General features: G+C 54.0%; 1 protein-coding gene across 1 annotated transcript in view; it reads left to right on the top strand.

Annotated features, from left to right (window-relative positions):
• LOC137540909 (opioid growth factor receptor-like protein 1) overlaps window positions 1-24,452 on the top strand; it is a 161,129-nt gene that overhangs the window by 10,523 nt on the left and 126,154 nt on the right. Inside the window, exon 3 of the mRNA XM_068262091.1 lies at window positions 4,926-5,018. Within this exon, the coding sequence (XP_068118192.1) occupies window positions 4,926-5,018 (93 nt within the window). The remainder of the gene's footprint in view (window positions 1-4,925; window positions 5,019-24,452) is intronic.

Here is a 24,452-nt window from a genome sequence, read left to right as displayed (position 1 = left end):
TGTGTACCTCGCTCAGCCACACTATATAGCAATGTGTTTACTGCCACTCTGTGTCTGCTGGGAACAGTAGTACACTGCCGCTCACTCAGTCACCCCATTACTATATAGCATTGCTGGGTTCTGTAGTACTCTGCTCACCCACCCATACCATTGTACTGCCAGTCACTGTGTATATTGCTGGGATCTGTAGTACTTCACTCACCGTCAACCACTATATAGCATTGCGTACTCTGCCAGTCAGTGTGTATATTGCTGGGATCAGTAATACTCCACTCAACGTCAACCACTATATGAGCTCACCATGAGTTCCTCAGAGACCTCCGCTGTGAGCAGCACTCCCAACAACAGCAACAGCCAACGCCCCACGCAAGCTATAACATCCACCCCAGCAGCCAGTGGTCAGCAGCAGCCCTCCCCGGAGGAGAACGTTGTGTCCATCGGTCCAGCGCAAGAGCGATTATTGAGGGCTGCCATTGAGGAGATGATGGGGCCTGATGTGGAGGAGGAGGTCGGGCTCAGGCCAGCATCCCAAGTTAATGTTGAGGACGATGAGGGGTCTGTGTCTGGGGATGTTGGGGTGGCAGAGGTGGTGGGTGGGTCAGACTCAGGAGAAGAGTTGTATGATGAGGATGATGATCGGGACCATCTGTATGTGCCTCAGAGTCCGACCCCGGAAAACATGTTGTATCGTGTGTTTAGGTACTAAAATCTGCGTTCCCACTTCCCAGTACTGCCCGGGTCCACGGATCCATATAATTTTTTGGGAAGCACTATCAAACTGTGGTACTATGAGTGAGTTGCCATGGTCATTCTGTGCTGTCACACTCACCGTCTGTCTGCAGATGGATTGTTCAACACAGCTACGCCATCTGACATGTAGTCCTTGACCATCTTCTCCAGGCGATTGGTGTTGGAGGACGTGGAACTGCCCGATTGCTGTTCTGTGGGCTGCTGCATGGGTGTCAGAAAATGTTCCCACTCCAAGGACACTGCCAATACCATTCCCTTTTGGGCACTAGCAGCAGCTTGTGTTCTTTGCTGCCCTCCTGGTCCTCCTGGGTTTGCTGAAGTCAGTCTGTCGGCGTACAACTGGCTAGAGAAGGAGGAGGATGTCAATCTCCTCTCTAAAGTCTCCATCCTCAAGGGCCTGCTGGAATTGTTCCATTTTTGACCTGTCTGACACTTTCTTCAATCAGTTTTTTAACATTGTGTTTGTATAAACTGGGTATAAACCCAGTAATTGGTGTTGTCCAGAATAATGAATAATAATGAACAGTGAATAATGCGCGGGCCGCGTTCAATGCAGTCTAGCATGAATTGAGCCATGTGTGCCAGAGAATCCTGCCAGACTCCTCTGTCTTCATGTTCTTGTGAGCGTTGTGATTGTTGTGATGCACCATATTCGTCACCAGCATCACTTTCTTCCTCTTCTGCTGTCCATTCCCGCTAAATTGTGGAAGTCCAACGTGCACCGCTCTGTCCCTCGGCAGTGGGGGCATCCAATTCCTTCTCCAACTCCAGCTGTTCCTCGTCCTGTTCTTTGTCATAGCTGGGACCAGCGTTTCCTGAGGCAGGTTGCCTGATGTTGGTATCATCACGCTGATCGTTTTCATCTTCAGATTCCCCCACTTGCATCATGCCAGCGGTTTCCATCTTCAACATTGATTTCTTCAGTAAACACAGCAGTGGTATTGTAATGCTGACTGTAGAGTTGTCACTGCTCAGTCACAAGCAACGTGGATTGCTCAAAATTTTGGAGGACTTGGCAGAGATCCAACACGGTGGCCAAATCAGATCCACAGAAGCTTGGTAGCTAGCTGCTGGAATGCGCCTCGGCACTGCGCAAAAGCGTGCTAGCATGTGCAGCGTAGAATTCCAGCGCATAGGGAGGGACATCACCCAGCGAGCGATGGTGCGCTAGATTGAAGCGCTCCTGCATCTCTTGGTGAGTTCTTCAGAAGCGGTACTGGACTTTTAAAAATGTTTTTTTTTTTTCCTTCAACAGAAGATCTGCCACATTGGAGTGAGGAGGACGCCGCCGACCCCGACACCAAGCTGAACCCCAGCGAACTCCAAGCAGAGGATCTTCAGGAACCCTCAAGGCTTTGAGCAAGCTGAGGAGGATCAGCAGTCCCGACGAGACCTCTCCTCATATGTGACTGTGTGCAGTGGAGTAGAGCTCCCCAGAACAACCTCTCACTTGTCACTTTGTCACTGGTCACTTTGTCACTTTGTCACTTTGTCATTTTGTCACTTTGTCACTTTGTCACTTGTCACTTTGTCACTTGTCACTTGTCACTTTGTCACTTGTCGCTTTGTCATTTTGTCACTTTGTCATTTTGTCACTTTGTCAGTCACTTTGTCTCTTTGTCACTTTGTCACTGGTCACTTTGTCACTTTTCACTTTGTCACTTGTCACTTGGTCACTTGTCACTTGGTCACTTGGTCACTTGTCCAGATGATCTCGGTACACCTCCTGCGATTCAAATTCCTGCACACATTGCTCTGGGATTTGGGTGTGATGAATGATGCATCTAACTGGCCACCGGAGGCAATTAAGGCCTTCAAAACATTGAAAGCAGCTTTCTGTTCCGCCCCCATTTTGCGTCATGTTGAGTTGTTGACGTCATGTTCATCCTCGGCCTCGCCTTGCATTTCAGTGCGAGGTGCATTTTCCACAGAAAAAGGTTGTGAATCCGGGCACAACATTTGTGGCTGTTCCATTGACCTTTCACAGGTAGAAGATTGTGGGGGTGGGAATAGCTCCTCCGAATAGCCCATTGTGTCCTGAAAACTACTCATTGCATTGCTTTGCGCACGCATTTTTTTGTCCTCATGCAAGGCCTGAGTTGCGCCTGAAAGCGTGGCCTTCTCCTCCTGCGCCTCCTCCTGTTCCATCACGTCTGCTGCTGCTGGGTTAGCGTTGCCGCCCGGTCCCTGTTTATTGAACCTCTTATCTTTATTACATTTATGACTGCATGGCGGTACAAAGCATGCTATCCGCACGCTTCTTGTCCTCATGCAAGGCCTGGGTTGTTGTGTCTCAAAGCGTGGCCTTCTCCTCCTGCGCCTCCTCCTGTTCCATCACGTGTGCTGCTGCTGCTGCTGGGTTAGCGTTGCCGGTCCCTGTTTATGGAACCTCTCATCTTTATTACATTTATGACTGCATGGCGGTAAAAAGCATGCTATCCCCACGCTTCTTGTCCTCATGCAAGGCCTGGGTTGTTGTGTCTCAAAAAGCGTGGCCTTCTCCTCCTGCGCCTCCTCCTCCTGTTCCATCACGTGTACTGCTGCTGGTGGTGCTGGGTTAGCGTTACCGGTCCCTTTTCCTGGAACCTCTTCTCTGTATTACATTTATGACTGCATGGCGACAAAAAGCATGTTACCTGTGCAAAGAAACATGAAATTTTCCGCATTTAAAAGACAGTTTTTCCTTTGAAACGTTACAATCAATTTTCTCAATAACTATAAGCTCTTTTTCAAATATTTTTTTTCCTCTTGTACCCACTCCCAAGGTGCACATACCCTGCAAATTTGGGGTATGTAGCATGTAAGGAAGCTTTACAAAGCACAAAAGTTCGGGTCCCCATTGACTTCTATTATGTTCGGAGTTCGGCGCGAACACCCGAACATCGCAGCGATGTTCGGCGAACGTTCGCGAACCCGAACATCTAGGTTTTCGCCCAACACTAGTCGGCACCCATGTTGTTGGGCGTGGGTGCGGACATGCACACATCACTTTTGCTGATATAATGAATTTGCACAGAAGCACTTTATGAAGATACTGGGATTTCTGCACAGTTGTACACATTATGTGGCACCTGCCCTTTAAATTAATACTATTATAGTGTGATCTACTGTATTGTGATCCGCAGGTGGGTAGTGTTGATAACAATCGACATGTACCAGGAGACTATATTTTAATTGTTTTTATAATCTTGCTTGTTTGCTAAATAAAGTTTGACATTTGATATATCTGGATCTAGAGTGTCCTTGAGATATTATTTATTTATGGCTCAGATAGGTCCTCCTTTTCTTTTCTATGCTATAAGCTTTGGAACCGGGCGGTGGTTCCATGGCGATCGTTTTGGCGCCACAGGAGGTGTCGTGTAAGCTTTGGGACCTGGCGGTGGTTCCATGGTGGTCGTTTTGGTGCCACAGGAGGTGTCGCGTAAGCTTTGGGACCTGGAGGTGGTTCCATGGCGGTGGTTTTTGGCACCGCAGGAGGTGTCGTGTAAGCTTCGGGACCTGGCGCTGGTTCCATGGCGGTCGTTTTGGCGCCACAGGAGGTGTCGCATAAGCTTTGGGACCTGGCGGTGGTCCCATGGCGGTCGTTTTGGCGCTGCAGAGGTGTCGCGTAGGCTATGGAAGCTATACAAAATGGTTGGGATAGGTTGCTCACATAGGATTGATTTCTTTTTGTTAAGACTGTAATTCCTGCTGAAATAATTCCTATTTTCATGCGGAAATCCGTTTTTGTCACTTTAACCTTGTACTGGGGGCTTCTTTGTGATTGGCTTACAAAAAATTTGCATTCCGCGGAAATTCTGCCATACCGCTATAGCAATTCTGTTCCGATGCGCTGGAACGGAATCACCAAATTCCGTCCGGAATCGCGGAAACCGGAATTCCGCGGAATTTTTTGAGCATCCCTACTTTTGAGGTCTTTTGTGTCTTTTTTTTTAAAAAGATTATGTGCAGATTATCTATAATCTTTCATTGTTAGAAGACACACACACGCACGCACGCACGCACGCACGCACGCACACACACACACACATACACACATACACACACACACAGCTAGTGAGTAGGGGAATGGGTGGAGATCTTCAGTTCCTCCTGTTTGCGCACACAGTCTCTGTTTTCTTAGCAGACAGAGTTTCTTTCACTTTCAGTACTATCTCCTGGTCTCTGTGTCTCAGAATATGGAAGAGTGGAGCTCGGACTGTGATTCCACCTGGGAGGACGAGGAGGAAGGAGAAGGTGCTTTGGGGAACAAGGAGTCAGATTACCAGGTATGCACATAAGCTGAAAATGTAGAGTTTTCTTAGCAAATATGACACATGTAGCTCTTAAACTAACGAGTGTGATGCTTTAGACACCCGTTGCGGTCTGCATCCTCAGAAACAGGATTGCACTGGAGCAGTGATAAAAAGAAAAAGTCACACTAGACGTTTTCAATGCAATGTGAGTGTGACACATACAGTGCAGCATACGGTCCATAGACCTATGCATGCACCACACCCGAGAGCGTACATCGCCTAGTAATGCAGTGCATTGTTCCATCATGATTAGTCGCACCACACTGCAAAAATACCAATGTGAAAGCGTTCATTAATCCTTAATCAGCCAAATAAAGTAAAACTTTGTCTGCGGGGCCGAATATTTCCTCCCGCTTGGGGAAGTGTACCTTCCCCAGCCTGGCAGGCTCGGCAGGGTATGCAAAGCGACACAGGGCGCTTTTATGGTTACCTGTCAGGACGACTGAAGGGGCGGACATGTAATCCCAACTTGTCTTCTTGGTTCTGATCACATGATGTGACATGACCCGGTGGTAGAAGAGGGGTAATATAATAGTCTCTTTCATCACTTCCATCATTCCTCTTCCACCATTGGGTGGCGCTGTAATGCAGACATGGTTTTTGGATCCCAATCACATGTCATATCCTGTGATCGGGACCCAGAAGAGCTTCAGGAAGTTCAGAGCCGCCGGTGAAGGAAGAAGAAGCCGTCCAGAGCAGGTAAATATAACTTCTTAACAAAGTGAAGAGAAAAGAATCCGGGCACTAGATGAGCTGCTGTGCATACCCCACTTTATTTCATCCCACCAGACAGATTACAGCAAACAAAGATGGCGGCCTGACAGCCGTTTCGAAAGCCCAACGCTTTCTTCCTCAGAGACACGCCAACACCATTACAATGAGCATTTAAATAATGTACATCCATTAGCAAACAGGGGAGGGAAGAAAGGGGGAGGAGAAACTCACCGCCTACCGTATGTCACCCATTGCCGAGCATGCGCACAAATCGCACTACTCCAAGCCGTCCAACTCAAGCGCCGGATTTTAGGTTACGCCCCGTTTCCGGGACTCAACCAATTGGAGTTACCTCCAGTCACTGCCGCCGCCTATTCAGCCAGTGACGTCATTCCGCACGCCGCTGAGTGTCCTGGACGGTATCACTGGGAGGACAGTTCTTCCTGCCACCCGCTCTGCATGGCTGCACTAGACAAATATGCCGACAGAGATTTCAAACGAAAAATTTCATGTAAAGCTACTAATGGGTTAAATATAATTGCGTTGTATTTTGATGCAATTAAATTGCGCCACAATGCAAAGGATGTAGTGGGAAAGGAGCCTTACTTCATACCCCCCAACCGTCCCGTTTTTGTCGGGACTGTACCGATTTTGGGGGCTCTCCCGCTATCCCGGTATGAGCCCCCCAAGTCCCGGGCAGCAGTGGGCAGAGAGGGTAAAAAAAATGATCGAGGCGCAGGCCGCGCCTAAGTGGGATGCGGGATGCCGATGCCGGCAATACATTACTACCTCCCTCCCTCCCTTGAAATCTGCCCCCTGTGTGTCCCCCCCATTAGTAGAGTGTGCAGGGCAGCGGAGCGGGCTGTCATCTTACCGGCGTCCATCGATGCGTACCGGTATCCGACTTCCTGCTTCCTGTGATGTTACAGGAAGCAGGAAGTTGAATAAAGCCAGATGTCGGTACGCATTGATGGACGGAGGTAAGATGACAGCCGCTCCGCTGCCCTGCGCACTCTGCTAACAGGGGGCAGATTTCAAGGGAGGGAGGGAGGCAGTAACGTATTGCCGGCATCGGCATCCTGCATCCCACTTAGGCGTGGCTGGCGCCTCGATCATTTTTTTTTTTTTACAGTGGAACCCATCCTCACCCTTCTCCCCACCCACGGGCACCCTTACCCTCCTCCCCACCCACGGGCAGGATATATGAGGGTTATTTTTATTAAAAATTAAAAGGCCATCAACATTCATTACAAAAAAAATATTTTAAAAACTTTATAGTAGGCATGGCTCGGGGGTGTGTTTAGGGGTGTGGCCTGTGTCCCGATTTCAAATTTTAAAATGTTGGGAGGTATGTTACTTTGTATCATGCCCTAATGGCCAGATCACACGCCAGAGTCCAGCTAGATCACTCGCTAGAGCGCAGCCAGATCACACACCAGAATGCAGCCAGATCGCTCACTAGAGCGTGGCTAGATTACAGGCCAGAGCGTGGGTAAATTACAGGCCAGAGCATGGCTAGATTACAGGCCAGAGCAGAGCCAGATTACAGGCCAGAGCGCAGCCAGATCACACACCAGAGCTCAGCTAGATCACTCGCTAGAACGCTGCTAGATCACTTGCCAGAGCGCAGCCAGATCACACGCCAGAGAGCAGCCAGACCACACACTAGAGATAAAGCAGATCACACACCAGAGCGCAGCCAGATCACACGCCAGAGCCCCGCCAGACCACACACTAGAGCCCAGCCAGACCACACACCAGAGCCCAGCCAGACCACACACCAGAGCGCAGCCAGACCACACACTGGAGCGCAGCCAGATCACACACCAGAGCCCAGCCAGACCACACACCAAAGCCCAGGCAGACCACTCACCAGAGTGCAGCCAGATCACACCCCAGAGCACAGTTAGATCACACGCCAGAGCCCAGCTAGGTCACACGATAGAACCCAGCCAGATCACACGCCAGAGCCCAGCCAGATCACATGCCAGTGCCCAGCCAGATCACACATCAGAGCACAGCCAGACTACACACCAGAGCAAAGCCAGATCACACACCAGAGCGCAGCCAGATCACACGCCAGAGCGCAGCCAGACTACACACCAGAGCCCAGCTAGATCACACATCAGAGCGCAGCCAGATTACACGCCCAAGCCCAGCTAGATCACACGCCAGAGCCCAGCTAGATCACATGCTAGAGCGCGACTAGATCACACGCTAGAGCACAGCCAGATCACACGCTAGAGCACAGCCAGATCACACGCTAGAGCACAGACAGATCACACGCTAGAGGACAGACAGATCACATGCGAGAGAGCGGCCAGATCACACTTCAGAGTGCAGCCAGTTTACACGACAGAGCGCGGTCAGATCACACGCCAGTGCACAGCCAGATCACACAACAGAGTGCGGCCAGATCACTCGCTAAAGCACAGACAGATCACACAATGGAGCACGGCCAGATCACACATCAGAGAACAGCCAGATCACATGACAGAGCGTGGCCAGATCACACTCGAGAGCACAGCCAGATCACACGCCAGAGCCCAGCTAGATCACACACCAGAGGCCAGCTAAATCACATGCCATAGCCCAGCTATATCACACGCCTGAGCCCAGCTATATCACACGCCTGAGCCCAGCTATATCACACGCCTGAGCCCAGCTAGATCACATGCTAGAGCACGGCCAGATCACTTGCCAGAGAATAGCTAGATCGCGTGACAGAGCACGACCAGAAAACACACCAGCGCACAGCCAGATCACAATGACAGAGCACAGCCAGATCGTTTGCTAGAGCACGGCAAGATCACTTGCTAGAGCGTGGCCAGATCACACGCCAGAGAGCAGCCAGATCACATGACAGAGGGCGGCCAGATCACACGCCAGAGCACAGCCAGATCACACTCCAGAGCACGGCCAGATCACTTGCTAGAGCATGGCTAGATCGCTGGCCAGATCACATGTCAGATCACACACCAGAGTGCAGCCAGATCACTTGCTAGAGCGTGGCCAGATCACACGCCAGAGCGCAGAGCTATCAAATGCCAGAGCCTAGCTAGATCACACACTAGAGAGCAGCCAGATCACATGCCAGAGCCCAGCCAGATCACACACCAGAGCCCAGCCAGATCTCACGCCAGAGCGCAGCCAGATCATATGCCAGAACGCAGCCAGATCACACACCAGAGTGCAGCCAGATCACATGCCAGAGCCCAGCCAGATCACACGCCACAGCCCAGCCAGATCACACACCAGAGCCCAGCCAGATCACACGCCAGAGCCCAGCCAGATCACACGCCAGAGCCCAGCCAGATCACACGCCAGAACGCAGCCAGATCACACACCAGAGCCCAGCTAGATCACACACCAGAGCCCAGCCAGATCACACACCAGAGCCCAGCCAGATCACACACCAGAGTGCAGCCAGATCACATGCCAGAGTGAAGCCAGATCACACACCAGAGCCCAGCCAGATCACACACCAGAGTGCAGCCAGATCACATGCCAGAGTGCAGCTAGATCACACACCAGAGCCCAGCTAGATCACACACCAGAGCCCAGCTAGATCATATGCCAGAACGCAGCCAGATCACTCGCCAGAGCCCAGCTAGATCACACACCAGAGCCCAGCCAGATCACATGCCAGAGCCCAGCCAGATCACACGCCAGAGCCCAGCTAGATCATATGCCAGAACGCAGCCAGATCACTCACTAGAGCCCAGCTAGATCACTCGCCAGAGCCCAGTTAGATCACACACCAGAGCGCAGCCAGATCGCAGCCTGATCACACGCCTGATTACACGCCAGAGCTTTGAAAACTGAGTAATTTATCTGTCAGATCACACGTTAGAGCCCAGCTAGATCACACACCAGAGCCCAGCTAGATCACAGGCCAGAGCCCAGCTAGATCACATGACAGAGCACAGCCAGATCACTTGCTATAGCGCAGCCAGATCGCTCACCAGACAGCAGCCAGATCACACTCCAGAGCATGGCCAGATCACTTGCTAGAGCACAGCCAGATCACACGCCAGAGCACAGATAGATCACTTGCTAGAGCGTGGCCAGATCACAGGCCAGAGCGCAGCCAGATCACACGCCAGAGCACAGCCAGATCACATGCCAGAGCACAGCCAGATAACACACCAGAGCGCAGCCAGACCACACACCAGAGCCCAACCAGATCACACGCCAGAGCACACGCCAGAGCACAGCCAGATCACACACCAGAGCGCAGCCAGATCACACACCAGAGCGCAGCAAGAACACTTGCTAGAGCACGGCCAGATCACATGCCAGAGGGCAACCAGATCACACACCAGAATGCAGCCAGACCACACACCAGAGCCCAGCCAGATCACACACCAGAGCGCAGCCAGATCACACACCAGAGCCCAGCCAGATCACACACCAGAGCCCAGCTAGATCACACACCAGAGCCCAGCTAGATCACACACCAGAGCCCAGCTAGATCACCCACATCAGAGCGCACCTAGATCATATGCCCGAACGCAGCCAGATCACACACCAGAGTGCAGCCAGATCACACGCCAGAGCCCAGCCAGATCACACGCCAGAGCCCAGCCAGATCACACGCCAGAGCCCAGCCAGATCACACGCCAGAGTCCAGCCAGATCACACGCCAGAACGCAGCCAGATCACACACCAGAGCCCTGCCAGATCACACACCAGAGCCCAGCCAGATCACACACCAGAGTGCAGCCAGATCACATGCCAGAGTGAAGCCAGATCACACACCAGAGCCCAGCCAGATCACACACCAGAGTGCAGCCAGATCACACACCAGAGTGCAGCTAGATCACACACCAGAGCCCAGCTAGATCACACACCAGAGCCCAGCTAGATCATATGCCAGAACGCAGCCAGATCACTCGCCAGAGCCCAGCTAGATCACACACCAGAGCCCAGCCAGATCACACGCCAGAGCCCAGCCAGATCACACGCCAGAGCCCAGCTAGATCACACACCAGAGCCCAGCTAGATCACACACCAGAGCCCAGCTAGATCACACACCAGAGCCCAGCTAGATCATATGCCAGAACGCAGCCAGATCACTCGCTATAGCCCAGCTAGATCACTCGCCAGAGCCCAGTTAGATCACACACCAGAGCCCAGCTAGATCACTTGCCAGAGCCCAGCTAGATCACACACCAGAGCGCAGCCAGATCGCAGCCTGATCACACGCCTGATTACACGCCAGAGCTTTGAAAACTGAGGAATTTATCTGTCAGATCACACGTTAGAGCCCAGCTAGATCACACACCAGAGCCCAGCTAGATCACATGCCAGAGCCCAGCTAGATCACATGACAGAGCAAAGCCAGATCACTTGCTATAGCGCAGCCAGATCGCACGACAGAGCGAAGCCAGATCTCTCGCAAGAGAGCAGCCAGATCACACTCCAGAGCACGGCCAGATCACAGGCCAGATTACATGCCAGAGCACAGCCAGATCACACGTCAGAGCACAGCCAGATCACACGCCAGAGCGCAACCAGATCACACACTAGAGCGCAGCCACATCATGCGCCAGATCACATGCTAGAGCATAGCCAGATCACAGGCCAGAGCACAGCCAGATCACAGGCCAGAGCGCAGCCAGATCACACACCAGAGCCCAGCTAGATCACACGCCAGAGCCCAGCTAGATCACACAACAGAGCACAGCCAGATCACTCGCCAGAGCGCAGCCAGAACACTCCAGAGCACAGCTAGATCACTTGCTAGAGCGTTAGCCACGATCGCAGGCCAGAGCGCGGCCAGATCACACGCCAGATCACAAGCCAGAGCCCAGCTAGATCACATGACAGAGCACAGCCAGATCACACAACAGAGCACAGCCAGATCACTTGCTATATCACAGCCAGATCACACGACAGAGCGCGGCCAGATCACTCACCAGACAGCAGCCAGATCACACTTCAGAGCACGGCCAGATCACTTGCTAGAGCACAGCCAGATCACACGCCAGAGCACAGATAGATCACTTGCTAGAGCGCGGCCAGATCACAGGCCAGAGCGGCCAGATCACATGCCAGAGCACAGCCAGATAACACACCAGAGCGCAGCCAGACCACACACCAGAGCCCAACCAGATCACACGCCAGAGCACACGCCAGAGCACAGCCAGATCACACACCAGAGCGCAGCCAGATCACACACCAGAGCGCAGCCAGATCACTTGCTAGAGCACGGCCAGATCACATGCCAGAGGGCAGCCAGATCACACACCAGAATGCAGCCAGACCACACACCAGAGCCCAACCAGATCACACGCCAGAGCCCAGCCAGATCACACACCAGAGCGCAGCCAGATCACACACCAGAGCCCAGCCAGATCACACACCAGAGCCCAGCTAGATCACACACCAGAGTCCAGCTAGATCACACACCAGAGCCCAGCTAGATCACACACCAGAACGCAGCCAGATCATATGCCAGAGTGCAGCCAGATCACACACCAGAGCGCAGCCAGATCACACACCAGAGCCCAGCCAGATCACACGCCAGAGCCCAGCCAGATCACACGCCAGAGCCCAGCCAGATCACACGCCAGAGCCCAGCCAGATCACACGCCAGAGCCCAGCCAAATCACACGCCAGAGCCCAGCCAGATCACACACCAGAGCCCAGCCAGATCACACACCAGAGCCCAGCCAGATCACATGCCAGAGTGCAGCCAGATCACACGCCAGAGCCCAGCCAGATCACATGCCAGAGCCCAGCTAGATCACACACCAGAGCCCAGCTAGATCACACACCAGAGCCCAGCTAGATCATATGCCAGAACGCAGCCAGATCACTCGCTAGAGCCCAGCTAGATCACTCGCCAGAGCCCATCTAGATCACACACCAGAGCGCAGCCAGATCACTCGCCAGAGCCCAGCCAGATCACACACCAGAGCCCAGCTAGACCACATGCCAGAGCCCAGCTAGATCACACACCAGAGCGCAGCCAGATCGCAGCCTGATCACATGCCTGATTACACGCCAGATCACACGCCAGAGCTTTGAAAACTGAGGAATTTATCTGTCAGATCACACGTTAGAGCCCAGCTAGATCACACACCAGAGCCCAGCTAGATCACATGCCAGAGCCCAGCTAGATCACATGACAGAGCACAGCCAGATCACTTGCTATAGCGCAGCCAGATCGCACGACAGAGCGAGGCCAGATCTCTCGCAAGAGAGCAGCCAGATCACACTCCAGAGCACGGCCAGATCACAGGCCAGATTACATGCCAGAGCACAGCCAGATCACACGTCAGAGCACAGCCAGATCACACGCCAGAGCGCAGCCAGATCACACACTAGAGCGCAGCCACATCATGCGCCAGATCACATGCTAGAGCATAGCCAGATCACAGGCCAGAGCACAGCCAGATCACAGGCCAGAGCGCAGCCAGATCACACAACAGAGCCCAGCTAGATCACACGCCAGAGCCCAGCTAGATCACACAACAGAGCACAGCCAGATCACTCGCCAGAGCGCAGCCAGATCACACTCCAGAGCACAGCTAGATCAATTGCTAGAGCGTGGCTAGATCGCAGGCCAGAGTGCAGCCAGATCACACGCCAGATCACAAGCCAGAGCCCAGCTAGATCACATGACAGAGCACAGCCAGATCACACAACAGAGCACAGCCAGATCACTTGTTATAGCGCAGCCAGATCACACGACAGAGCGCGGCCAGATCACTTGCTAGAGCACAGCCAGATCACACGCCAGAGCACAGATAGATCACTTGCTAGAGCGTGGCCAGATCACAGGCCAGAGCGCAGCCAGATCACACGCCAGAGCACAGCCAGATCACATGCCAGAGCACAGCCAGATAACACACCAGAGCGCAGCCAGACCACACTCCAGAGCACAGCCAGATCACACCCCAGAGCACACGCCAGACCACAGCCAGATCACACACCAGAGCGCAGCCAGATCACACACCAGAGCGCAGCCAGATCACTTGCTAGAGCACGGCCAGATTACATGCCAGAGGGCAGCCAGATCACACACCAGAGCACAACCAGATCACACACCAGAGCCCAGCTAGATCACACACCAGAGCCCAGCTAGATCACACACCAGAGCCCAGCTAGATCACACACCAGAGCCCAGCTAGATCACACACCAGAACCCAGCTAGATCACACACCAGAGCGCAGCTAGATCACACACCAGAGCCCAGCTAGATCACACACCAGAGCCCAGCTAGATCACACACCAGAACCCAGCTAGATCACACACCAGAGCGCAGCCAGATCACTCGCCAGAGCCCAGCCAGATCACACACCAGAGCCCAGCTAGATCACACACCAGAGCGCAGCCAGATCACATGCCAGATCGCACGCCAGAGCGCAGCCAGATCACATGCCAGAGCTTTGAAAACTGAGGAATTTATCTGTCAGATCACACGCCAGAGCCCAGCTAGATCACACACCAGAGCCCAGCTAGATCACATGCCAGAGCCCAGCTAGATCACACACCAGAGCCCAGCCAGATCACACACCAGAGCCCAGCCAGATCACACACCAGAGCCCAGCCAGATCACATGCCAGAGTGCAGCCAGATCACACGCCAGAGCCCAGCCAGATCACATGCCAGAGCCCAGCTAGATCACACACCAGAGCCCAGCTAGATCACACACCAGAGCCCAGCTAGATCATATGCCAGAACGCAGCCAGATCACTCGCTAGAGCCCAGCTAGATCACTCGCCAGAGCCCATCTAGATCACACACCAGAGCGCAGCCAGATCACTCGCCAGAGCCCAGCCAGATCACACACCAGAGCCCAGCTAGACCACATGCCAGAGCCCAGCTAGATCACACACCAGAGCGCAGCCAGATCGCAGCCTGATCACATGCCTGATTACACGCCAGATCACACGCCAGAGCTTTGAAAACTGAGGAATTTATCTGTCAGATCACACGTTAGAGCCCAGCTAGATCACACACCAGAGCCCAGCTAGATCACATGCCAGAGCCCAGCTAGATCACATGACAGAGCACAGCCAGATCACTTGCTATAGCGCAGCCAGATCGCACGACAGAGCGAGGCCAGATCTCTCGCAAGAGAGCAGCCAGATCACACTCCAGAGCACGGCCAGATCACAGGCCAGATTACATGCCAGAGCACAGCCAGATCACACGTCAGAGCACAGCCAGATCACACGCCAGAGCGCAGCCAGATCACACACTAGAGCGCAGCCACATCATGCGCCAGATCACATGCTAGAGCATAGCCAGATCACAGGCCAGAGCACAGCCAGATCACAGGCCAGAGCGCAGCCAGATCACACAACAGAGCCCAGCTAGATCACACGCCAGAGCCCAGCTAGATCACACAACAGAGCACAGCCAGATCACTCGCCAGAGCGCAGCCAGATCACACTCCAGAGCACAGCTAGATCAATTGCTAGAGCGTGGCTAGATCGCAGGCCAGAGTGCAGCCAGATCACACGCCAGATCACAAGCCAGAGCCCAGCTAGATCACATGACAGAGCACAGCCAGATCACACAACAGAGCACAGCCAGATCACTTGTTATAGCGCAGCCAGATCACACGACAGAGCGCGGCCAGATCACTTGCTAGAGCACAGCCAGATCACACGCCAGAGCACAGATAGATCACTTGCTAGAGCGTGGCCAGATCACAGGCCAGAGCGCAGCCAGATCACACGCCAGAGCACAGCCAGATCACATGCCAGAGCACAGCCAGATAACACACCAGAGCGCAGCCAGACCACACTCCAGAGCACAGCCAGATCACACCCCAGAGCACACGCCAGACCACAGCCAGATCACACACCAGAGCGCAGCCAGATCACACACCAGAGCGCAGCCAGATCACTTGCTAGAGCACGGCCAGATTACATGCCAGAGGGCAGCCAGATCACACACCAGAGCACAACCAGATCACACACCAGAGCCCAGCTAGATCACACACCAGAGCCCAGCTAGATCACACACCAGAGCCCAGCTAGATCACACACCAGAGCCCAGCTAGATCACACACCAGAACCCAGCTAGATCACACACCAGAGCGCAGCTAGATCACACACCAGAGCCCAGCTAGATCACACACCAGAGCCCAGCTAGATCACACACCAGAACCCAGCTAGATCACACACCAGAGCGCAGCCAGATCACTCGCCAGAGCCCAGCCAGATCACACACCAGAGCCCAGCTAGATCACACACCAGAGCGCAGCCAGATCACATGCCAGATCGCACGCCAGAGCGCAGCCAGATCACATGCCAGAGCTTTGAAAACTGAGGAATTTATCTGTCAGATCACACGCCAGAGCCCAGCTAGATCACACACCAGAGCCCAGCTAGATCACATGCCAGAGCCCAGCTAGATCACATGACAGAGCACAGCCAGATCACTTGCTATTGCGCAGCCAGATCACACGACAGAGCACGGCCAGATCACTCACCAGAGAGCAGCCAGATCACACTCCAGAGCACGGTCAGATCACATGCTAGAGCACAGCCAGATCACACGCCAGAGCACAGATAGATCACTTGCTAGTGTGGCCAGATCACAGGCCAGAGCGCAGCCAGATCACACGCCAGAGCACAGTCAGATCACATGCCAGAGCACAGCCAGATCACACACCAGAGCGCAGCCAGACCACACACCATAGCCTAGCCAGATCACACGCCAGAGCACATGCCAGAGCACAGCCAGATCACACAATAGAGCACAGATCACACACCAGTAGAGTGACCAGACGTCCCGGATTGCCCGGGACGCGTCCCGGATTCGGGGTCCGCTGTCCCAGGCTTAATGAGGTCCCGGGAAACGTCCCGCTTTCAGCAGCGGGACGTCCCGACCTCGGGACTCTGGCCACTCTCTCCTCAATGAGCTGGCAGCGGCGTCTATAAACGCCGTGCCAGTTCATTGCCTGCAGCCCCGCTCCAGCCTCCTCTTCCGGTGTCTGTTTCCGACACCGGCAGGCGAGCAGGGCTATGGCAATATGGCTGCCGAAGCCCTGTACTGGTAACCTATTTGTGTCTCTAGTACAGGGCTTCGGGCGCCATCTTGCCGTAGCCCTGCTCTGCCAGGCTGTCAGCGCGGGAGACTGCAGGAGAAGTAAGACGGTCCCAGGAGCAGCGCGCCAGAGGCCGGAGACTTCTGCCAGGTGAGTAAATGCTTTCTTTTCCAGGTGAAATGTTTGCCCGCATTAGGTTTCTTTTCTGGTGAAATGTTTGCCTGCATTGTTTCTTTTCTGGTGAAATGTTTGCCCGCATTGTTTCTTTTCTGGTGAAATGTTTGCCCGCATTGTTTCTTTTCTAGCGAAATGTTTGCCCGCAGTGCGTTTCTTTTCTGGTGAAATGTTTGCCCGCAGTGCGTTTTTTTTCTGGTGAAATGTTTTCCCGCAGTGCATTTCTTTTCTGGTGAAATGTTTGCCCGCATTGCGTTTCTTTTCTGGTGAAATGTTTGCCCGCATTGCGTTTATTTTGTACCGACATGTTGCCCGCATTGCGTTTATTTTGTACTGACATGTTTGCCCGCATTGCATTTATTTTATACTGACATGTTGCCCGCATTGCGGTTATTTTGTGCTGACATGTTGCCTATTGCGTTTATTTTCTGGTGTCCGGGGTAACTGTTACTGCATTTATTATTTAATGGTCATAGATGGCTATGTTTGCTGCTTTGTGGTTACGGTATACTATTAGCATCACACAGTTTCTGCACCCCCATGATGCAAAGTCTCGTTTGTCCACATCATGGCGTAAACACTGCTTTCTTATGCCTCGCTGTTACATCATTACGTTAGCTCCGCCCATACAATGGCATGGCCACGCCCATTTTTTCTGTGCGGCGCAGCCCCCCCATTCTTCGCCGCTGCACGCTCCTCAGTCCTCCCCACTTTTCGCCGCGGCGCCCCCCCCCCCCCCCCCCCGCCCCACCAACCCCCTCCCCGTCCCGGGTTGGATCCACAAAAATCTGGTCACTCTACACACCAGAGCACAGCCAGATAACTTGCTAGAGCACGGCCAGATAACATGCCAGAGGGCAGCCAGATCACACACCAGAGCACAGCCAGATCACACACCAGAGCACAGCCAGACTACACACCAGAGCCCAGGCAGATCACACACCAGAGCGCAGCCAGATCACACACCAGAGCCCAGGCAGATCACACACCAGAATGCAGCCAGATCACTCGCTAGAGTGTGGCTAGATTACAGGCCATAACGCAGCCAGATCACATGCCAGAGCTCAGCCAAATCACACACCAGAGCTCAGACAGATCACACACCAAAGCGCAGCCAGATCACACACCAGAGCCCAGCCAGATCACACACCAGAGCCCAGCCAGATCACACACCACAGCACAGCCAGACTACACACCAGAGCAAAGCCAGATCACACACCAGAGCGCAGCCAGATCACACACCAGAGCCCAGGCAGATCACACACCAGAATGCAGCCAGATCACTCACTAGAGCGTGGCTAGATTACAGGCCACAGCGCATGATGAGGGCAAGACCTATTTGTTCCCAGCCAACCTTCCTTGAATTAACATCCAGCCTCCCCATTATTTCCCCATCAACCTCTTATCTAAAATAAATACTGGACACGCCATTAAAGTGGTGTAAAAAAGGCCAGAGCAGCCTTTTACCTTTATTCAATCTTAACAATATTCCAAAATTTAAAGGGAAAGGGGGGATCCAGAGGTCCACTTGAATACAAGCAGGCAGCTGCGTAACGGCCCCCGCCGCAAACACCGGCTCAGGGACAGCTGCCTGCCAAACAGTAGGTGCTCATTGAAGACGCAGACCTTCCCGGATTGATTCACACCGAGGTGAATACCTCCATCCACTAATTCTCTGACCTCCTCCGGATGCCCTTCCCCTCCGGCTGCAATGACAAGAGAACAAGACACACAACCAACCAACAGCAGAACAGTATACCATAAGGGAGGGAGGGAGGGAGCTTGATTCCAACGGCCTGCCCGGGAAGAGACTCCGCCCCCCCCTTATATAACCCTTTCCTTCTGCTTAACCCACCCCTCCTCGCATCCTATTGGCCCTTAGCCTTCTGTCCACCAAGGCCCACCCCATCATGTGTACCCTCCCCAGGCTCCCTGAGCCCGGTACGAGCTCTGCTTGATGAGGGCAAGACCTATTTGTTCCCAGCCAACCTTCCTTGAATTAACATCCAGCCTCCCCATTATTTCCCCATCAACCTCTTATCTAAAATAAATACTGGACACGCCATTAAAGTGGTGTAAAAAAGGCCAGAGCAGCCTTTTACCTTTATTCAATCTTAACAATATTCCAAAATTTAAAGGGAAAGGGGGGATCCAGAGGTCCACTTGAATACAAGCAGGCAGCTGCGTAACGGCCCCCGCCGCAAACACCGGCTCAGGGACAGCTGCCTGCCAAACAGTAGGTGCTCATTGAAGACGCAGACCTTCCCGGATTGATTCACACCGAGGTGAATACCTCCATCCACTAATTCTCTGACCTCCTCCGGATGCCCTTCCCCTCCACACCCGTGGGCAGGACACCTCATGCCCGCGAGGCCCCCCACAAACGGAGGGCCCGCTGGATTCCATCGCTGAGAGCTAGAGTCCACAGATCAGTCCCCACAGCGTTGAGATGTACCCCATCCATCCTTAAAAATCTAGCCGTGTCCCCCTCCAAATCAAAATGTCTGACTGCCACGCCCCCATTCCGAGCTACGAAACGGGAAACCTCTCGATTTAACTTCTTCCGGGCCCGATTAATCCTTTCTACTGACCTAGCCTGTCTCCATGCCAGTCTACCCACCACCTCTGACCACACAATTATCGTACCCGGGAAGCTGGTCCTCAACCTTAAGAAATCGAATTTTATGTCCCTGGCCAGTTGCCTGGTAGAGCGTGCGGCCAGGTCATTCCCTCCTGCATGAATTACTAAAATGTCAGGAGGTCGGTCCAGCCGGGCGAAACGATGGACCTCCGGGACCACTCTGTACCATGACATACCCGGCACCCCGATCCATCGAACACACGCCTGTGTTCTGGGAATGCCTAACTGCCGGCCATCGGGCCGCGCTCCGGCTCGCCGTGCTCCCCAGACGACATAAGAGTGGCCGAGGATCCAAGCCAAGCAGGGCGTAGAATCTGAAACACACAACCACAACAGGGAACATAACCATCCTGAACGCTTAGGATTCCCTCCCCCTACTCTCACAACAGGTGGGGCCGCACATAGGAAAGAAATCTGGACGACTCCCACCGCCCGATACGCTGAATCCAAGCGTTGCTAAGTCCCCACCTAGCTGCCTCCGTGGCCGCCCCGATCCGGAAGGAGTGGGACGCAAAATTCTTTGGGGGGTAACCCAACCTACCCAAAATTTTTCTAAACACTGCCACAAACTGGAAGCGAGTGAGTGGGGACCCATCCTCGTGACATAGGAAGGAGAGACCTTCCCTGCACCTGATGTGTAAGAAAGACCTAGCCGTAGCTACCGGGCATACCTGGGAACTTGGGACCTCAAAGAGGGTGACCCTCCTCCCCCTGCCCGCCTGATCGGTTTTGGATTTTCTTAAATAAATCGCGATTGAAACATCGCCCCCCGAAACGTCCCCCCTTAAAATACCTCCTGGCCGAAATTTGCTGGGACTAACCAACTCACTAATTCTGAAAGCCCCGAAGAAGGCAAACGAAAAAGCCACAGAAAACAAACATGCCTCGTATGGTGACACACAAACATCAGACAAATGCATGGACATGGCACATAGCATATCAAAGGAAACAGGACGGCGTGCATCCCTCGTTTTTTTACCCGCCCTGTAACCCCTCATTGCCAGACTAACTCTGGAGTCTTTTGTTATATCTAAAACCCCTTGCATCCTAAACAAGAATGCAAGGGCCGTGATCTTTTTTGACAAGGCCGCTGGTGACACCCCCTCAGCGCCGTTATTTGCCATGAAGTAAAAAAGGACGCACAACCGATCAGTGTCGGTCACTACTCCCGTAAATTGCTGCAACACTTCGCGCCATTGGGCCCATACCGCCGAATAAGCCTTCAAAGTAGATGCCGACACCGCTCGTGCCATCCAACCCTCTATTATTCGAACGGAATCAGCCATAATGCCTCCGGGCAGACCAGACCTCGCTGTTCGGCTCCGGGGGCTTCCTTCCGAAAACGATCCCACTGGAAACGAGAGAGGGCATCCGCCACATCGTTAATCGCTCCCGGTAAATATACAGCCAAGACAAACAAATTATAGCGGAGACAGGACAACACCAGGTAACGTAACAGCCGAACAGCTGGCGGGGAGGACGCCGACACTTTATTAATTGCGGTGACCACTCCCAAGTTATCACAGTTAAACCTGATTTTTTTATTCCTGAGTTTGCTGCCCCATAACTCCACCGCCACCACGATTGGAAACAGTTCCAGCAGTAACAGATTCTTGGTGAAGCCGGCCTGAAGCCATTCCGTTGGCCAGGGAGCTGCACTCCACTGTCCTGCAAAGTAAGCCCCATATCCACAGGACCCAGATGCGTCCGTGAACAATTCCAGGTCATGACTGTCCCGTCTCTCTTCCATCCACATTGACCGCCCATTATAATCCGCCAGAAATGATACCCAGACGGCTAAATCAGCCCTGTGCTCTTTTGTCAGACGGATTCGATGATGTGGTGCCGCAATCCCCGCTGTGGCCTGGGCCAGCCGCCTGCAGAAAACCCGCCCCATGGGCATGATCCTGCATGCAAAGTTAAGCTTCCCCAGCAAGGATTGCAGCTCCCGTAGCGTGATCTTCTTTCTCGCCACGACACTCCCTATAGTCTCTCTCAGGTCCGCCACCTTGTCTTCTGGCAGGCGACACTCCATGGCGACCGAGTCAATAACAATGCCCAGGAACTTGATGACCGTCCGCGGGCCCTCTGTTTTTTCGGCCGCGAGCGGAATACCGAATGATTGACAGACCTGTTGCATAGTGGCCAATAGGTACGCACATGACTGCGAGTCCCCTGACCCCATGAACAGAAAATCATCCAAGTAATGAATGACCGCTCCTAAGCCCGACTCCTCCTTCACCACCCATTCCACGAATGAGCTAAATGTTTCGAAATAATGGCAAGATATAGAACAGCCCATGGGCAAACATAAGTCCACATAGAAACTGTCCTGCCAAAAACAACCCAAAAGGCGGAAACTGTCGGGGTGAACTGGCAGCAAGCGAAACGCTGATTCCACATCAGTCTTTGCCATCAGTGCCCCCCGACCCAAACGCTTGACCCACTGAATCGCCTGATCAAAGGATGTGTATACTACTGACGACAATTCCGGGTCTATGCCATCGTTAACCGATGCACCTTTTGGGTGAGAAAGGTGATGGATTAAGCGGAATGAGTCCGGCTCCTTTTTGGGAACCAAACCCAGGGGTGAGACAACGAGTTCCGGCAAAGGGGGGTCCGCAAATGGACCTGCCATGCGACCCAGCGAAACTTCCTTGTCTAACTTCAGGGAAATCACTTCCGGGTGTAACGCTACCGATTTCAAATTGCGAAAGGGAGGGAGAGTTGCCGGAATCCCACTGCAGGGAATCACAAATCCGCTCTCAAACCCCCTCCGTGGCAAGGATGCTGCCTCCAAATCCGGATATCTATTTAGAAAACGCAGCATCCTTTCCACCATCACTGGGGTCCTCCCTCTTACCTGAAGACTCCGAGGTCCGGGTCTTACCTGCCTTATAACATCTTGCCGAGGGATGACTACCTCCGCATGACCCGCACTCGTGCTTAAACTTACAGGCACCTGCAAATCTGCATGTCCCCTCGTTATATTGCCAGCATACTCCCTTCCTTTTGGCGGCCAGCTGTCCTGTGTTCCCGGAACTGCTGGCCCCTCCCTGAAAGGGCTGAGGAGCACGGCTTGCAGGCATCATGATATTCATCCACAGGACCATGTCCTTGTGGTCCCACCGGATTGCCGAACGAACCGCCTTACGCTGACGAAATTGCTCGTCATAGCGCAGCCAAGCCATACCGCCATATGCCCAATACGCATTGGCGATACTATCCAAATAGCAAAAAAGCGCGGAGCAGCACTCCGGCTGCTTTTCCCCTATCACGCTAGCCATGATGTTAAAAGCCTGGAACCAGTTGCGGAAGGTACGGGGAATCAGCCTGTAACGTCTGCGTTCCTCGTCCCCTTTTTTGCTGCTGTCCGGCTTAACCTGGTCCAGGTTAAACTTTTCCAGGGGCAATAGCGAATAAATTTCAATGTACTCTCCCCCCCAAATTTTCTCTCTCACCTCTTGTTTGAGGTGGGTCCCCAAAGGGCCCTCAAAACACACATACACTTCATTCTTGGCGGCATCCGCCAACCTAATAATGTCAACTGGCGCCGCGGAACCTGCCGCGGCTGCCCCCGAGACCTCCCCCGTTGACTGAGGTACCGGGGGGGCCACTGAATTAACCAAGCCACTTACCGGCATAACCGTTGGGGGGGGAGGCCCAACTACCGGCAGGAGAGAAGAACCTGCCGTGTTAACCACCGGTGATGGGGTAAAACCCGGACCCACTCCCCCCTCACCCGTCCAGGCCGGGACCGGTGAAGGTCCCACAGGGGCGCCCTGCGCCCCTTGTAATGCCTCCCTAAGCCCCAGCAGTAATGAATTTACAATTGTCAAAGCAGAAGCAGGAGGGTTAGACACAGCAGCGACATTAGCAGCAGCAGCGGGAATAACATCACCCCCACCACCCCTGGGCACCCTCCCACTATTAGCTCTAATCGGGGCTCCCGTAAGTCCCCCAATCTCACCTGGCTGCACCGAGCATGAGCCCTGGCCAGCCGAAGCGCCGGATCCGTCTTGTCCGCCATCCTCCGATTCTTCCGCCTCCGAGGAGGAGCAACCGCTCTGCCTGGGGGAATCCCCGGCGACTCCTCTAGGAGGGCTCCCACTGTTGTTGTTTTGGGGCCTCTGGCTGTTTCTCCCGTTGCCCCGCGAGCTTGCAGTAGGGGGGGATAGTGAGGGGGCCTGCCCGTGGGTACGGGCAGCCGTTGGGGCGCCTGCCAGCGCTTTTCGGGCCTGCCCAGAAGTTGAGGCCTGCGCACCATGTCGCGCCGCCGCGGAAGGCCCAGCCGAGCCATGCGATTTCTTGCTGGATGCCGGAGCCCGCCCTCCAGGGGTGGCGGCCGTCTTGCTGCGGGTGGAGGCCCCCGCTCCCGACTTCTTCCCGCGCTGGGCAGTCCTGCTCCCCGGGCGGGGAGCCGACGCCGGGGAGGACACTGCTGACGCCGGCGGTGCTGCCGGGGAAGGTGGAAGGTTGGCACCGCCGGAAGAGCTCCGCCCAGTGTGAGGATTCCTCCCAGCCGCCTTCTTGCCTGAAGCCTTGTGTTGCTTGGCGGAAGGGGCTGGAGGGTCCGCAGAGGGGCTCCTAATGCGGCGCTGAGCTCTGGGGGATGCGTCCGGACTAAGGCGCTCCGGAGGGCGGGACTTCCGAGCGCGTGTGGACACCCCTGCTGCCACGGACGGGGGATCCAGGGCTCCCATCTGGCCCAAGACCCAGTCTGGCCCCGGGTAGCCGCCTCTTCGCGCACCCTGCGCACCAACTCCTCCACATCCATGCTTGCTGCCATGTTCAGCTTGATTCCAACGGCCTGCCCGGGAAGAGACTCCGCCCCCCCCTTATATAACCCTTTCCTTCTGCTTAA

The sequence above is a fragment of the Hyperolius riggenbachi genome, chromosome 12, assembly GCF_040937935.1.
Source record: "Hyperolius riggenbachi isolate aHypRig1 chromosome 12, aHypRig1.pri, whole genome shotgun sequence".
In the NCBI taxonomy this organism is placed as follows: domain Eukaryota; kingdom Metazoa; phylum Chordata; class Amphibia; order Anura; family Hyperoliidae; genus Hyperolius; species Hyperolius riggenbachi.
This window is presented reverse-complemented; position numbering and strand designations above follow the sequence as displayed.